General features: G+C 43.7%; 1 protein-coding gene across 1 annotated transcript in view; it reads right to left on the bottom strand.

Annotated features, from left to right (window-relative positions):
• Positions 1 to 16,361, bottom strand: part of LOC143986493 (uncharacterized) — a 195,210-nt gene that overhangs the window by 26,436 nt on the left and 152,413 nt on the right. Inside the window, exons 37-52 of the mRNA XM_077484835.1 lie at positions 15,947 to 15,991; positions 12,907 to 12,951; positions 12,670 to 12,777; positions 10,353 to 10,406; positions 8,570 to 8,623; positions 8,388 to 8,441; positions 6,286 to 6,393; positions 6,147 to 6,200; positions 5,142 to 5,249; positions 4,684 to 4,737; positions 4,499 to 4,552; positions 4,346 to 4,399; positions 4,208 to 4,261; positions 4,019 to 4,126; positions 2,003 to 2,056; positions 1,862 to 1,915 (exon numbers count right to left, since the gene is read on the bottom strand). Coding sequence (XP_077340961.1) covers positions 1,862 to 1,915; positions 2,003 to 2,056; positions 4,019 to 4,126; positions 4,208 to 4,261; positions 4,346 to 4,399; positions 4,499 to 4,552; positions 4,684 to 4,737; positions 5,142 to 5,249; positions 6,147 to 6,200; positions 6,286 to 6,393; positions 8,388 to 8,441; positions 8,570 to 8,623; positions 10,353 to 10,406; positions 12,670 to 12,777; positions 12,907 to 12,951; positions 15,947 to 15,991 — 1,062 coding nt within the window. The remainder of the gene's footprint in view (positions 1 to 1,861; positions 1,916 to 2,002; positions 2,057 to 4,018; positions 4,127 to 4,207; positions 4,262 to 4,345; positions 4,400 to 4,498; positions 4,553 to 4,683; positions 4,738 to 5,141; positions 5,250 to 6,146; positions 6,201 to 6,285; positions 6,394 to 8,387; positions 8,442 to 8,569; positions 8,624 to 10,352; positions 10,407 to 12,669; positions 12,778 to 12,906; positions 12,952 to 15,946; positions 15,992 to 16,361) is intronic.

Below are 16,361 nucleotides of genomic sequence, written 5' to 3' on the forward strand. Positions count from 1 at the left end.
AAATTTTCACCAGATGTCAATAACAATCCATACATAAAATGAAACCAAAACAAACAAGTTTAGAAATGAAGTTATATGTAATATAATGACTTCATATCATGGAAGGAAAGATAAGTAAGTGGGCAGACTTACAAAATCTGCAGGGGATCAAATAACTATTTTCCCCACTATATACAGTGCCTTGCGAAAGTATTTGGCCCCCTTGAACTTTTCAACCTTTTGCCACATTTCAGGCTTCAAACATAAAAATATAAAATTAAAATTTTTTGTGAAGAATCACCAACAAGTGGGACACAATTGTGAAGTGGAATGAAATCTATTGGATATTTTAAACTTTTTTAGCAAATAAAAAACTGAAAAGTGGTGCGTGCAAAATTTTTCGGCCCCTTTACTTTCAGTGCAGCAAACTGACTCCAGAAGTTCAGCGAGGATCTCTGAATGATCCAATGTTGTCCTAAATGACTGATGGTGATAAATAGAATCCACCTGTGTGTAATCAAGTCTCTGTATAAATGCACCTGCTCTGTGATAGTCTCAGGGTTCTGTTGAAAGCGCAGAGAGCATCATGAAGACCAAGGAACACACCAGGCAGGTCCGTAATACTGTTGTGGAGAAGTTTAAAGACAGATTTGGATACAAAAAGATTTCCCAAGCTTTAAACATCCCAAAGAGCACTGTGCAAGCGATCATTTTGAAATGGAAGGAGTATCAGACCACTGCAAATCTACCAAGACCTGGCAGTCCCTCTAAACTTTCAGCTCAGACAAGGAGAAGACTGATCAGAGATGCAGCCAAGAGGCCCATGATCACTCTGGATGAACTGCAGAGAACTACAGCTGAGGTGGGAGAGTCTGTCCATAGGACAACAATCAGTCGTACACTGCACAAATCTGCCCTTTATGGAAGAGTGGCAAGAAGAAAGCCATTTCTCAACGATATCCATAAAAAGTCTTGTCTAAAGTTTGCCACAAGCCACCTGGGAGACACACCAAACATGTGGAAGAAGGTGCTCTGGTCAGATGAAACCAAAATCAAACTTTTTGCCCACAATGCAAAACAATATGTTTGGCATAAAAGCAACACAGCTCATCACCCTCAACACACCATCCCCACTGTCACACATGGTGGTGGCAGCATCATGGTTTGGGCCTGCTTTTCTTCAGCAGGGACAGGGAAGATGGTTAAAATTGAGGGGAAGATGGATGCAGCCAAATACAGGACCATTCTGGATGAAAACCTGTTGGAGTCTGCAAAAGACCTGAAACTGGGACGGAGATTTATCTTCCAACAAGACAATGATCCCAAACCTACAGCAAAATCTACAAAGGAATGGTTCACAAATAAACGTATCCAGGTGTTAGAATGGCCAAGTCAAAGTCCAGACCTGAATCCAATCGAGAATCTGTGGAAAGAGCTGAAAACTGCTGTTCACAAACGCTCTCCATCCAACCTCACTGAGCTCGAGCTGTTTTGCAAGGAAGAACGGGCAAGAATTTCAGTCTCTCGATGTGCAAAACTGATAGAGACATACCCCAAGCGACTTGCAGCTGTAATCGCAGCAAAAGGTGGCTCTACAAAGTATTAACGCAAGGGGGCCGAATCATTTCACGCCCCACTTTTCATTTTTTTATTAGTTAAAAAAGTTTCAAAAATCCAATAGATTTCGTTCCACTTCACAATTGTGTCCCACTTGTTGGTGATTCTTCACAAAAAATTGAATTTTTATATCTTTATGTTTGAAGCCTGAAATGTGGCAAAAGGTTGAAAAGTTCAAGGGGGCCGAATACTTTCGCAAGGCACTATATATATATATGTGTGTGTGTGTGCGTGTGTGTGTGTGTGGCAATATTGTGCTCCTTACCACTTGTCCTGATACCCCTTGTTTTCCAGGTTGTCCCTTCTCACCAGGTTCCCCCTAGTATTTGAAAGCAGAGGCATCAGTGAAATTGGTCTAGTTAGTATGCATCTCTACATATACTAATAAAGTTTGTTGAATCCTCACTTCGCTTCCAGGTATTCCCACTGCTCCAGTCTCACCAGTGACCCCAGAAGGTCCCTTAAAATAAAGAAGAATATAATATGATGTCTCTGGCTATATAATTATAGTTATCTTCACTCCACATTGCAGAATTTGTATTCCTTACAATCTGAATCTTGACCACCGACATTTGATATTTTGGTTATATGGGCTGAACTACATTCTAATTTCTTATAACTCTTATGCCGCGTACACACGACCGTTTTTTCTGTTAGAATAAACTCTGACGGTCTTTCCGACGGAGTTCCGCTGAAATGGACATGCCTACACACGATCACACCAAAGTGCGTTCCTTTAGAACGTGATGGCGTACGACGGGACTAGAAAAAGGAAGTTCAATAACCAGTAGCCAATAGCTGCACTTGCGTCGGTCGGAATAGCATACAGACAAACGATTTTCCCGATAGGAATTGTTTCCCTCAGAAAGATTTAAAACATGTTCTATTTCTAGGCCCGTCAGAATTTTTGAAAAAAAAAAGTCAGATGAAACTATTCCATCTGACCTTTTCTGCCGGAAAGTCCGGTCGTGCGCACGCGGCATTAGTGGTTTAATTGAAGAGATCTTCCCATAAATGTTCTGGGTATTTTAACACCACAAACCCAGCTATTGCATAATCAAGTAAGGGAATCAAGCTTCTGCCTTGTTGAGCAAACAGTGAGTAGGATAAAGATCTAAATGAGTTCATAAAAATGCCAAGAGTTTTTATTTATTTTTGACTTACTATGAGCTGGACAAAAATGTAAGGTCAAACATTTAACAGTAAAAGTGGTTTGTTTCTGTATATGTATATGGAAGACCTAAACACACAAGCCTATTTAGTGTGCAGTTAGACACTTGCCAATTTCACCATAGATTTCCTAAATTGAATAGATGCAATAAAAAAAAACTTGTATTCCACTAAATTACAAACAATCGATAAACTTAAAAGGCCAGTTAGGACTGATCTGAAACTATAGAAAATATTCAGCCCCAACCAACCATCATTCTCTTTTTAGTAAGACTTTGTGCTGTCTTGCTAAGCATTTCCCCAGAGGACCTACAAACAAATATTATCTAGACCACATGTGTCAAACACAAGGCCTGAAGGCCGAATCCAGTCCGCCCGGTCATTTCATGTGGTCCTCGCACCTCTCCTGCAGCTGCGGCACAACCTTGCCTTCCACCTTGTCTCAGCAGTCAGCAGCAGAGAGGAAGACAGAACTCCTGTGAAAGATCCTGGGCTTCTCCCTGCAGCTGCATAGAGGCTCATCTCTGCACTGGCCCTCCCCTAGCAGTCGAAAAGCAGAAAGGAGGACAGAACTCCACCTACAGCTCCTGTGTCTCTCTGTGCAGCCATAGCACCCCATTCCCTGGTCTCAGCATTCAGCGGACTCCGGCAGCTGACTCTGGCCCTCCTCTGGTCCTCCTCCAGACCCTGCACTTTCTGCTACCAAGCTCCACCCCCAGCAGGAGCACAAGGTAAGGGGGTGCACTGTGATGTAAGGGAGGGTGAGGGACTCTTGACTTCTGATGGTGGGGGACTCTTGACATCTGATGTAAGGCTGGAGGCTTGCTCTGGACATCTGCTTATAATTATTCGCACACTGCTCAGACAGAACTCCATGGCAGATTCTTGTTCTGTCTGAGCAGTCTCCAATAAGGTTTCTTGTGGATGATACCAGCGGTGTGCAACCCTCCCTTTCAGATTTGCATAATCTGCTACACGAGTGTGAGTGGGCTCAGTGCCGGTCTTAAACTGCATCTGCCCTTCACAGCTTAAGACTTAAATTATTACTAAAACCAGTAATAATCAAATGCAGAGGTAAATATTTAATATGATAAAGAGTAGACACATTTATATAGTCTTACAGATACAACTGGCCCTTTGAAAGCTGATTCGGCCAGCAATGAAATTGAGTTTGACAGCCCTGATATAGACAAGATGCAAAAGCTAAAAAAAAGACAATAAAAATTCTCATATTGGAACAATTTTTTGTTACCTGTATTCCATTTAGGCCTTCACTTCCTGTTTCCCCCTTTTGTCCTTCTGGGCCAGGGAGCCCCAGAGGACCTTGTGAGCCTTTACTCCCAGTTCGACCTGGTGGACCCTATAAAATGGTACAACATATTACAAGACCTTAATAGCCTCTAATGTATCTAAATCCATTTGATCTTCTCTTCTCACTCACCGGGGCTCCATGATGGCCTTGCTCACCCTTTTCTCCTCTCACACCAGGAGGACCCTGAAAACAGAAAGAAATAATAAAAATCAATAAAATATCAAAAACCTCAAATATGGGCTCTTTACAATCACTGTCTGCGCGTACCAAGCCTCCTCGGGGGCCGGGATATCCAGTCACACCACTGGTGCCCACATCACCCTGCAAACATTAATAAAAATTAAAAAAAAACTGCATTGCCTTAATTTCTTAAACAAATAATATAATTATGTATCGTGAAAATTTCTGCATGAAAATTACCTTCATTCCTGGACGCCCTTCTGGACCAGAAGGACCTGGATCCCCTACTGCTGCCTGGAAAAAATTAATAAATATATATATATAGAAGCTTAGTTGCCACTTCCCATTCTTCTCATTTCACCATGGGAAAGTCTATAATATGTCAACTCTTCTATCAATTTTCAGGCGTCAGTTGGTTCACTTACCATGTCTCCTGGTGGCCCAATAGGTCCAGGAACTCCCATTAGTCCTGGTGGACCCTGAGGGACAGCAAGGTTAAAGTAAAAAAAAGCAATTGCGGGCTACAATTAAAATCAGTGAACTAATGCCATCTAGTCTATCCATTACATAAAATCCAAAAAGAAACCAAAGACAGGCTTAGTGAAAAATACGGTGGCCTTGAAATGTTGGAACTCTGGGTTTAGTTCCCACCAAAGCTTTGTCTGCATGGCATATGTTCTACCCCTGCTTGTGTGGTATTCCCTTAGTACAACTATTAACAAACTGTGATAGAGACATTACACAGTAAGCTATAAACTTTTATGTATCTATGCACATTGCAAGGAACTATATGGAATTGGTCCACACTATTTAAATATCAGAAGAAAAAAGCTGCAGCAGAGAATTTGGGTTGATGGCCAAAGTGACTTTTCTGCCTACTCACCAGGAGCCCTACATAACCTTTCTCTCCTTTGGGGCCTCTTACTCCGTGCTCTCCTATAATGCCACCGGGCCCAGGATTTCCAGTACTTCCAGGTGGTCCAATTTCTCCCTAATGTCATGTAAGGTTATGTAAATTAGAGAATGTTATAGGCAAAAATGTACAAGTTTTTTTTTTTTGCAAATCTGTTTATTGAGATTTAGACAGTAAACATGCAACAAGCAAACCAAAAAAAAAAAAAGAACACATACATTGGTCACGACAAAAGTTACAGGCGTGGCGTGTACAGAGTTGTAATATAAGGCAGTTCATTATATAAAACATCTCAGAGAATTTAAGGCATCTCAACGGCCATCAAGAGCCGTCACCATGTGCAGCAGGACAGCTTGGAACTAAAACATGCTACTCAGATATACGACACTTTCACTGGTGCATATTCCTATTCATTAACAGAAGATAATGTGTTAAGTAGGCTGCGGGTCTGAGGCTGTGGAGGCGTCTGCTAGCCAGTTGGACCAGACCTTGTCATATTTTTGCGGGCAACCCCTATTAACATAGCAGTCTTTGTAAAGAGGCAGGCTGCCGTTGACCAATTTTTTCCACAGGGAGAGAGGAGGAGGAGTTGGCTTACGCCAGCTAAGGGGTATGGCCTTGCGGGCGTAGAAAAGAAGTAGCCCAACCAGGGTGCGCCGTGCCACAGTGGGAATTACATGATCTATCAGGCCCAGTATGCAAATTTCTATAGAGGGTTGGAGCGATATGGAGGTGACCTGTGTTATGACCCTTAGTATCTCCTTCCAATAGTCGACAATGGCTGGGCAGGTCCAAAAAATATGGGTGAAGTCCCCCGGTATTGTCCCACAACGCCACCACCCCGGGGGGGAGGCGGGGTTCATTTTGTGCAATCTGTATGGGTTGAAATATGCTCGGTGGACCATCTTGAACTGTATTAGCCGATCTAAAAATGTACAAGTTTTAAGCCACCTCAGACAAAACGTTAGGTCATACCTTTCTTCCTAAAGGTCCAGGGTCTCCAATATCTCCAATGTCCCCAGTGTCTCCCTAAACACAAGAAAATATTATGTTAGAAAAAGCATTCAGATAACTTTTCCTCTATGCTTGTTTTTATCCTGTGAGAAAAGTATACCTCTTTCCCTGGCTCTCCCAGAGGGCCTGGCAGTCCTTGTAATCCTAATTCCCCAGGATCACCAACGGGCCCAGGGGGACCAGGGTTTCCAGGAACACCAACATCTCCCTGAAAAAAACAAATCAACAGTAAAAGTCTTTTGCCTGGACCATATCAAATTATTTTTATTTTTTTGCCCTTCTTTGGATTTCTGAAGTTTGAAACCAAGAACATGTTTCTGTGCATAATAGGCGGTTTCCCTGCTCAGATGTGCATTCTGTGCTTTCTATTAGCCCCTTGTACACACGGTCGGACATTCTGACAACCAAATCCATTGGATTTTGTAAGACGGATTTTGTCCGAAACTGTTGCATACACACGGTCGGACAAAGTTGTCAGAAAATCCGATCGTTCAGAACGTGATGACGTTATTTCGTTACGACGGGACTACGTTCAGGCTAGTAGCCAATAGCTTTGGTCTAGGAATTTGATCTGAGCATGCGTGGCACTTTGTCCGATCGAAATTCTCTACACACAATCGGACAAAGTCTGATCGGATCATGTTGTCGGAAAGTTTTATAGCCCAGCTGGAAAACTTGGTCCGTCGGATATTCCGACGGAAACAGTCCGATGGAGCCCACACACGGTCGGATTATCCGACAACACAATCCTACCGGACATTGTCCATCGGAATATCCGACCGTGTGTACAAGGGCTTAGACATTGTTTAAAGACACTGGACTGTATATTTTCTGCTTTCCTACTTCATGTATAGCAGTATAGGTTACTGAGCTACAGTATATTTAGTGATTTTATCAGACTGCCATTTTAATTTACTGGCCATATATATTTTGGAGGTTTTAGAGCAGGGGTCTCCAAACTATGGCTCTCCAGTTGTTCAGGAACTACAATTCGCATCATGCCTAGCAGTGGCGTAACTAGAACCTTCAGGGCCCCAATGCAAGAAACCATGAAGGGCCCCCCTGAACCCCAGCCAGGGCCCTTCCCTCCGAGTCTGGTGGTGGAACTCCAGGGCGTGGTCACAGGTATGACCTTTGTGAGCCCTGTTGTTCCACCACTGGCATCAGTAGTTTATTTTTTTTACATTTTTAGGTGCCCCATTTGGGGACTGTCCCTAGGCAGGATGGGGTCCCCATCCCCAGAGGAGATGAGGTCCTTTTCTCCAGGGCAGATGTAGTTACTGCCCCCAGGTGAGAAGGGGTCCCTGTCCCCAGGGGGAGATGGAGGGGGTATGTAATGGTGTGTGGGGGATGGGGTCCTCTCACTCACCATGACCAAGCTGTAGGCCACGCACTCATCCATGTTGGCCTGGGCTCCATCCAGTGTGCTGGACGGGTGATCAGCATATCTCCCAGAAAGACCTTTCATCACCTGTGTATGACGGGGAGGAGGGGGGCTGGCAGACAAGCCTGCAGTGTCCTCCGGGGAGCTCTCATAGGGCTGCACTGCATCTGTGTGCTTAAAGTTTGTTTACCCGGGAGAAGTATGCAGTGCAGTGCGGGCCGGACTCAGGGGGGACGGGACTCTGGCTGGGGAGAACAGACATCGGACTGAGCGGCAATGCATGGAGCAGGAGAGGGGTACTCTGAGGAGTCGGCCGAGGACACAGGTCATGCGGGGAATGCACAACTAAAGAGCAGCCAGTGCGATAGTCGAGCGTGGAGCTCTGCTAGTCACCCTCCACCTCCAGCCACCCGTGTGCATAGTGCACTGGTACCCCTAGCTGCCTATGCTGCTGCCGGCCATATGTAGAGGGGCTGCATGGGCCCCCTGCATCACAGGGCCCGGTTGCGGTCGCGACTGCTGCACCCCCTATAGTTACGCCCGTGATGCCTAGTCTGTGAATGTCAGAGTTTTACAATGCCTAATGGGATGTGTAGTTCTGCAAAAGCTGGAGAGCCATAGTTTGGAGATCCCTGTTTTAGAGGTATACAAATACTGTACTATTAACACTTATTTATTACATTATCATAATAACACCAAATATGAGCACCAACTGTTGATTAGAGTTCTTCAGCATAACTTTAGAGAAGTGTTCTTAATATAAAGAATGCAGATAAGAAATAAGCCGAACAACATTCCTATGGCTTCTGTATACGCACCTGCTCTCCTTTCTTCCCAATGAGACCCTCGCTGCCAACTGAGCCTGGTTTACCCTAAATAAAATAATAATAGACAAAGGGAAATTGACTGTTTCAGAGTGACCATGGTTCCCTGATTGTAGCAAAGACTATCTCTATGATATTTAGAGAAAGGGTCACGGCCCACAAATTACAGAAATTACCTGTTCCCCATCCAGCCCACTGACTCCTTGATCTCCAATTGGCCCAATGGCACCCTGCAAAGGATGAAATCTTAACATACATCCAATTCCTGCAAAGGATCCAGTGGAACACAGCAGACGCAACACACGATTATCCATACTTTTTAAATTCACAGCTAATGTTTTAATCCGCTGTAAGATCACTTGTAAGCTGGAAGGCTGCTAAAACAAAAACTAAACCCAAGAAAAAAAATGTAATCTATAACAGCGTATCAGTCTTTAGAGGTGGCGGCTGCATTACTTTTATTTTTCGGGCTAAGAACATTTTCAGCAAGTGCAGAACATATCTGCTGATCTTGCCAGAAGGGCAATGTCCTTGTGAATTCCTGTGAACTGCACTAAAGAAAGAAAATGTTGGTAAACAAAGGCAGACGTATTAGTTGTCTAAAGACAAAAGCAGCAAGGGAATAACGTTTAAAGCGGAGGTCCACCCTAAAGTGAACCTTCCGCTCATTGGAATCCTCCCCCCCTCCGACGCCACAATTGGCACCTTTCAGGGGGGAGGGGGGTGCAGGTACCTGTACAGTACAGGTATCTGCACCCACTTCCGGCGTATATTCTGTAGAATGTACGCCCCTTTCCGCAGAATCTACGCCCCTTTCCGAAAGTCCCCCGCTGCCTGCTGGGAAAACACACGGATCCCAGAGACAGCGGGGACCATCCTTATTGCGCAGCGCGACTCGCGCATGCGCAGTAGGGAACCGGGAAATGAAGCCGAAAGGCTTCACTTCCTGATTCCCATACCCAAGATGGCGGCGGCAGCACCCGAGAGACGATCGAGAGATCGGCTTCGGGTGCAGACATCGCGGGCGCGCTGGGCGGGTAAGTGTCCTTATTTTAAAAGTCAGCAGCTGCAGTATTTGTAGCTGCTGGCTTTTAAAAAAAAAAAAAAACGGCGGAACTCCCGGGGGACTCCCGCTTTAATGCACTCCTGTGTATATAATTGGCAATCAATTAACTTGCAAAAAAAACATCACTTCTATTAGTCAATCACAAAAATGATAAAATAAGTAAATACTTTGCATCCCTGATGTTGTAATGTGTTGTCTTCTTTAATTATTTTTCTCAACTATTATTTTCTTCCTATTATTTTTAGTTTTGTATTGTATTCATAGTTTTGTATTTTTTGTACTGAACTAAATGGGATAGTTTTGCACGTTAACCAATCGCTATATATGGGGGTGCATAATACATTCTTTTCTTGCTGCTCTTATGTTTGTAATAATTGCACTGAAGGTTTGCACTGCACAGTGATCTTTTGTGAAAGCCAAAATACCGGGACTTGGTGGACCAAAGTAATGGATGTTTAGAGTTTTAAAATAACTAATGGCTATAGGAGAAGAGATTTTAGATTTTTAGGCATATATATGTAGTCCAACCTGGGTGGCTGTCTCCATAGATACAGTCAAGCAGTAAACATAGCAAAAAAAGGTTTGGTACTGGCAGCATCACCAGGACAAATAAAAGGAAAAGAATTCAGAAATAAAAGAGAACGTAACCATCAAATCTAAGGACTGGTACTGTGCACTATATTACATTTTTGTTTGTAGGTTGAAAGATGCTACAATGCTAGCAAAAAAACTGTCAAAGTATATGAAATCAGAACTAGTTCAGCCCATTATTTACCAAGCTACACTAAAAAAATACCATTTGAAGCATAAAAGCCTGCTATTGGCAACGACTATTATTCTGGAGAAGATGGTGAATATGACTCAAAGATTTGCTTTTTCTTGGACAGACTTACCTTCTCACCTTCCTCCCCAGGAGATCCCTCTGGTCCTGCTGGCCCTTCTCGACCCTAAATAAGAATAAAATTGATAGAGAATTAAAAGATTTATCTCCTCTTAAATCAAACCTGCTATGTAAACTTAAAGGGGTTGTAAAGGTAAATGTTTTTTCACCTTAATGCATTCTATGCATTAAGGTGAAAAAACATTTGACAGTCCCGGCGCCCCCCAGCCCCCCCAGTTTTACTTACCTCACCCCTCGAAAGTCCCGCGCTCGTCCCCCGACATCCTTTCCACCGTTCAGCCTGGCCGCTGATTGGCTGGAGTGGATGGATGGAAAGCAGCGCAGCCATTGGCTCACGCTGCTGTCAATCACATCAACTGACACGGAGCACCGGGGGGGCGGAGCCGTGTGATACAGCGAGCGGCTATAGCCGCCGGCTGTATCACGGGAGCGCGCCCGCAGATGCTTCTCACCATGCGAGGGAGCTCCATGGAGAAGCACCTGCAGGAGGAAGCAGAGACAGCCGCCGAGGGACCCCAGAAGAGCAGGTTCGGGGCCACTCTGTGCAAAATGAGCTGCACAGTGGAGGTAAGTATAACATGTTTGTTAAAAAAAAAATTCACTTTACAATCCCTTTAAATCCAAACTTACCCTCCCATTTTGTATCTACTGCTCTGATCCCTACCCCTGTCTCTAAAAATTGTTGGCAATTACTGACAATATTCAGTATTGATGGTATTCTAATGCCGCGTACACACAATCGAATTGTCCGGCGGAATTGGTCCGGCAAACAATGCGGCAAACAATCCACCGGACTTTATAACGAACAGACTTGGCCACACACGGACGCTCCGAAAGTCTGGCGATTTCTAACGTGATGACGTACAGCACGTACGACGGGACTAGAAAAAGGAAGTTCAATAGCCAGTAGCCAATAGCTTTCTTCTCGTACTTGCTTCTGAGCAATGCATCATTCTTAGTCCGCCGGACTAGCACACTGACGAACGGATTGTCCGCTGAAAGCCAAGTCCGGCAAATTTGGAGTCAAAACTACTTTCTAAGTCCGCCGGACTTTTACGATGAAAAAGTCCGCCGGACTTTTACGATGAAAAAGTCCGCCGGACTTTTACGATGAAAAAGTCCGCTGGAGCCCACACACGATCGAATTGTCCGGCGTAATTCGGTCGTGTGTAAGCAAGTAACAGGAAGTCAGATCACAGCAGCAAAAAAATAAGATAAAAAGGGAATTTTGAGATTTGGAGGCATCTGCAGGCAATATAAAGTACTTTTTTTGGAGTTAGGAATACATACTGGAATATCATTTTTTTTAATTTAAGATTAGTGTCACTAAGCTTTAGCAGTAGGGAGGTTGATATATAATAATAATAAAAAAAAAAGCTTCCTTCTCGTACTTGCTTCAGAGCATGCGTCATTCTTAGTCCGTCGGACTAGCACACTGACGAACGGATTGTCCGCTGAAAGACAAGTCCGGCGGACAAATTTGGAGTCAAAACTACTTTCTAAGGCCGCGTACACACGGGCGGATTGTCTGCCCAACTAAGTTCGTCAGACAATCCGACAGACAGTCCGTTCAACTTTTGAATGAACGGACTTGACCACACACGATGAACAGACAGTCCGCTGAAAACTTGCGCGATGACGTGTACAGCACGTACGACAGGACTAGAAAAACGACGTCCAATACACTGTAATGCAACCTTCCGCCGTGTAAACCCTTTCTGAGCATGCGCCATACTTAGTCCGTCCAACTTGCCTACACACGAGCGGACTGTCCGCTGAAACCAAGTTTGGACGGACAAAACCAAATTTGGACGGACAAAATTACGGAGATTCCGAAAGACAAAGTCCGTCAGACTGTCTGCTGAAAAAGTTGGGCAGACAATCCGCCCGTGTGTACGCGGCCTAAGTCCGACGGACTTTACGATGAAAAAGTCCGCTGGAGCCCACACATGATCAAATAGTCCAGCGATCGTGTGCACGCGGCATTACACTTTAAGGTATGCCTCAATTCACATGTGCTGGGGCCAGCCAATTTATCGATTAGGCTCCCACGTTCATTGTGAATATGCAAAAAAATATTGATATCCCAATTTGGTAAACAGGTTTTAATGGGCAGTTTTTTGGTGATTGATTGTGCATGTCACTCCTCCAAAAACATGTTTAATAATATAGTGTCCCTGTTTTTATTTTTTATTTTTTTTATTTTGTGAACTATGATGCTTACTCTGCTGTACACTTAGCAGTCTAGTTCTTTTAGTCAAACACTGTACATTTTTTGTTTTTGTTTTTTAATCTAAAATCAAACTCACTGGGTAACCTAAAGGACCAGTTTCTCCTTGGGCTCCTGGTGGGCCTGGTTCCCCTGTGGCCCCAGTTTTTCCCAGTTCCCCATCACATCCTGGATTGCCAGATGGGCCCTAAATGAGACAAATATACAAGCTATTATTTAAATGATAACCTATAAAATTAAATTGGCAACATGTTAAATGCATTTCCTATTTCCTTATACGGACCAAGCTGACCCTAGGAAATGCCAACCCACTTACTGGTAATCCAGGCAGGCCTTTGTCACCCATCTCACCAATACGACCCTGGAGATGCAGAAATAATAGGTATAGTTACCAGTGACATCAATCAAGCTTCTTCCAGCTTCTTTTTATGAATTTACTTTTGCTTTGCCTGGCAATGAATGGATATTTGTAGGTAAATCGAGCAACAAATTATTAGGGAGGATAAGAATTCACAAGTTGTCAAGAGGAGACTGACGAGAGCGGATGTCAGGCCCCTGCCCTTCTTACCAACTCATGACAAAGGACTGGCCAATCTCATGCCTCATTGTCACTGTTGTAAAAATGCCACTTTCAGCTGCACCCTGCTCAAAGATTTTCCAGTTTGCGGGCCCACTATCTAGGTGCCAGCAGCCTGAAAGTGATTGTCACTGGGTTACGTTAATTAAGCAATTAACACTTTAATTAAGATATCCAACACAGTTCTACCGAACCTGGTGTGATGAACAAATTATTGCATTTTTCCGTATTCTATTATTTAATCTAATTTAAAAATAAAGAAACAAAATCCAAGTAGCAACTTTTAAAATTGAAAGGGACATCAACACAAGCATGTACCTAGTGTTAAAACCATGGGCGTTTTATATTTTCTGACCCTTTTTTTTCTCTACTAAATTCTTATCATCATAGCTAGGTGATCAGACATAATAAACAACCCATTGCTTCTCCCTAGCCTGTGCAACTACACCACCGGGACTGCCATGCATGATCTGCCATATGTTATATCATAGATTATAACCAAGTCATATTCAGTATACAGAGAATAGTGAAATGTAATGTTAGTTCAACATTTTTAAAAGACAAAATTGCTTAAGATTTTTAAAATACAGGATTCTAATCACTATGAGTATGACACAAAAGCAGGTCAATCCAGTTTTGTGTCATCTTTTAGGCCTCATGAATACACACCTCACCTTGTCCACAACTTCCAGATCTCGACTCGATCGCCCGGCCCCTGCTCTCTCTGCTTCTTGTTAGTCACGCGTAGAGAGAGAGTGGATTGGGAATATCACTCCGCAACATAACCTTTCTATGCTAATGCTGGCCGGAACTTGTGCGGTGCGGGACGTATTCCTCCGCGCCCGAAATAGAAGAAAGAGTCCCCCCCACTGCAGCCGCATACACAGCGTAGAGCACAAAAAAAAAAAACTGCTGATAGCGTAATTTATGGCGATCACTGATCGGTGGAGGAGGAACTTTTTTTTTTTTTATATACATAGAATTTTTTGCAGTTCAGGTTGCCCTGGCCCCCCTGCTGGTCAGGCCCGGTACAGCAGGGCCAGATGTACTGGCCTATCAGTGGCCCTGCCTACCGGGTACGGCCTGTTAACATGCAGAATATAGTCCAGCCTGAATTTAGCTTTGAAATGTATATAAACTTCAAAGGTTTCAGATGCCCAGTTCGCCTGAATTGGGCTGGTTCTGCTCCCAGTACTCCTAGGGCAGCGGTGTTTGGACTCAAAAAACTATAAATTAAAGCGGTCCTCCACCCTGAAGTGGAAGTTCCGCTCATCTGATCCCTCCCCCCCTCCGGTGCCACAATCGGCATCTTTCAGGGTGGAGGGGGGTGCAGTTACCTGGATAATCCAGGTATCTGCACCCACTTCTGGGACAAGACCGCCGCAGACCGCCGCAGATACCCCACCCCCCCCCCCCCCGTTGTGTTCTGGGGACCAGCAGAGACGCGCAGCGCGACTCGCACATGCGCAGTAGGGAACCTGCAATGCTTCACTTCCCGATTCCCTGACAGAGGATGGCGGCGGGGGCAGAGGAGAGACGAGCGATTGTCCGTCATCTGCCGCCGACATCGCTGGACCCCGGGACAGGTGAGTGTCAATTTATTAAAAGTCAGCAGCTGCAATATTTGTAGCTGCTGGCTTTTAATATTTTTTTTTAAAGGTGCAGAACCACTTTAACTGTGGGAGGTAAATATGTCTATATTCTGGTTGTGCTATTATTATTTCATGAGTTATAAAACATGCTAAAGTTTCAGAGATATAATTGCTATCCAGTCTGCAGAGATGTGTATTGGCCATCCCCTCCAACTGAGCCATTTACGACCGGTGTTAGTTCTCTGGATTGCTCAAGCTTGCGAGGGTGACAGTTTTTTTTAGGGTTTCTAGACTTAAATTGTGGATTGGGTAAGGAAAAGGTCCATCAATTACCAGTTAGTGTATTATATAAAGTGAAGGAAGGAAGGGGGGATGGAACCAGAGCTGCTGGATCTCTAGTTTTAAAACAGAAAAGCCAATGAAATAAAATGTAATGGCTAAATGTGAACAAAATGGCTGCTACACACACGCAGCTATTCATGAGCCTAGTATGCATAACCATTACAGAGACACAAGACCCTTTACAGTTCACTTAGCATGCAACATTCCCCTCTTTGTCTGCCATCTTTTAAATGGTGGAATGTAGGGTACAACGGTGACTTTGGATTTAAAATGTATTGCAGGACTTCAGTAGACCATTCTCTATTTTATTTTCACAGTTTTTATCAATAAAATATTTAATTTTCACAGTAAATATCAGAAGTTCTGAATAAAGCAGTGATGCCACCATAAAGTGTTAACCTATATGTGCCTAGGGAAGCATAATCTCTAAAAATGCCCCTGACTATGTGCAGCACTGGAAGATGCATTACACTGTGCTGCCAATCTGCATGTTAAATAGCACTTGATCTTATAACGCACAACTTTAACTAATCATACTACTGGAGCCTTCAAAGTATGTTTAGTTAAGATATGGAACATTTTGGAAAAGTATAGCAATTCCAAAAAGAAAAAAAAACTGCCAAAAAGGGAGACTGTTTGGAATGGTGGCTCTTGGGGCATTTGCTTCCTAGCATCCCTAAAAATACTATCCCTAAATTTCAGCAGTTATTTGTTAACATATACAATCTGCAAAAGTTCATGAACTGATCAAATGGGCAATTTTTTTTTTTTTTTTTAAACAGACCCATTATGACATGGCCCAGGATATAAATTGACTTTTTTGAAAGATGAAGAAGATTAAATACCTGTGGCCCAGTGGGTCCCCTTTCCCCGGGAGGACCTGGAGGCCCCTAGATGAGAAACAAGCATTATTTAAACACAGAATTACAAATAAAACATTGCAAATTGGCTTTGGTTACATTGTTGGAGTAAAACACCGATACCAATAAAAGAGCACATTCACACCTAGAGCATTGTGGTAATGTGCAATGTTTGCGTCTTGTCATGACTCATCTTAACCTCCCTGGCGGTATGATTATGTCAGATTTTTGATGCTGAAAGCCATACATTGTTTTGCATGGAAATTTAGTGTTTTATATTGTAGGTCAGTAATTCTAAAGCCGCGTACACACGGGCGGATTGTATGGCCTACTTAGTCCGTCATACAATCCGACGGACAGTCCGTCCTACTTTCGAATGAACGGACTTGACCACACACGG

This window comes from Lithobates pipiens, unplaced genomic scaffold (genome assembly GCF_037356315.1).
Source record: "Lithobates pipiens isolate NorthernLeopardFrog02 unplaced genomic scaffold, aLitPip1_a1.2 Scaffold_166, whole genome shotgun sequence".
Classification (NCBI taxonomy): Eukaryota; Metazoa; Chordata; class Amphibia; order Anura; family Ranidae; genus Lithobates; species Lithobates pipiens.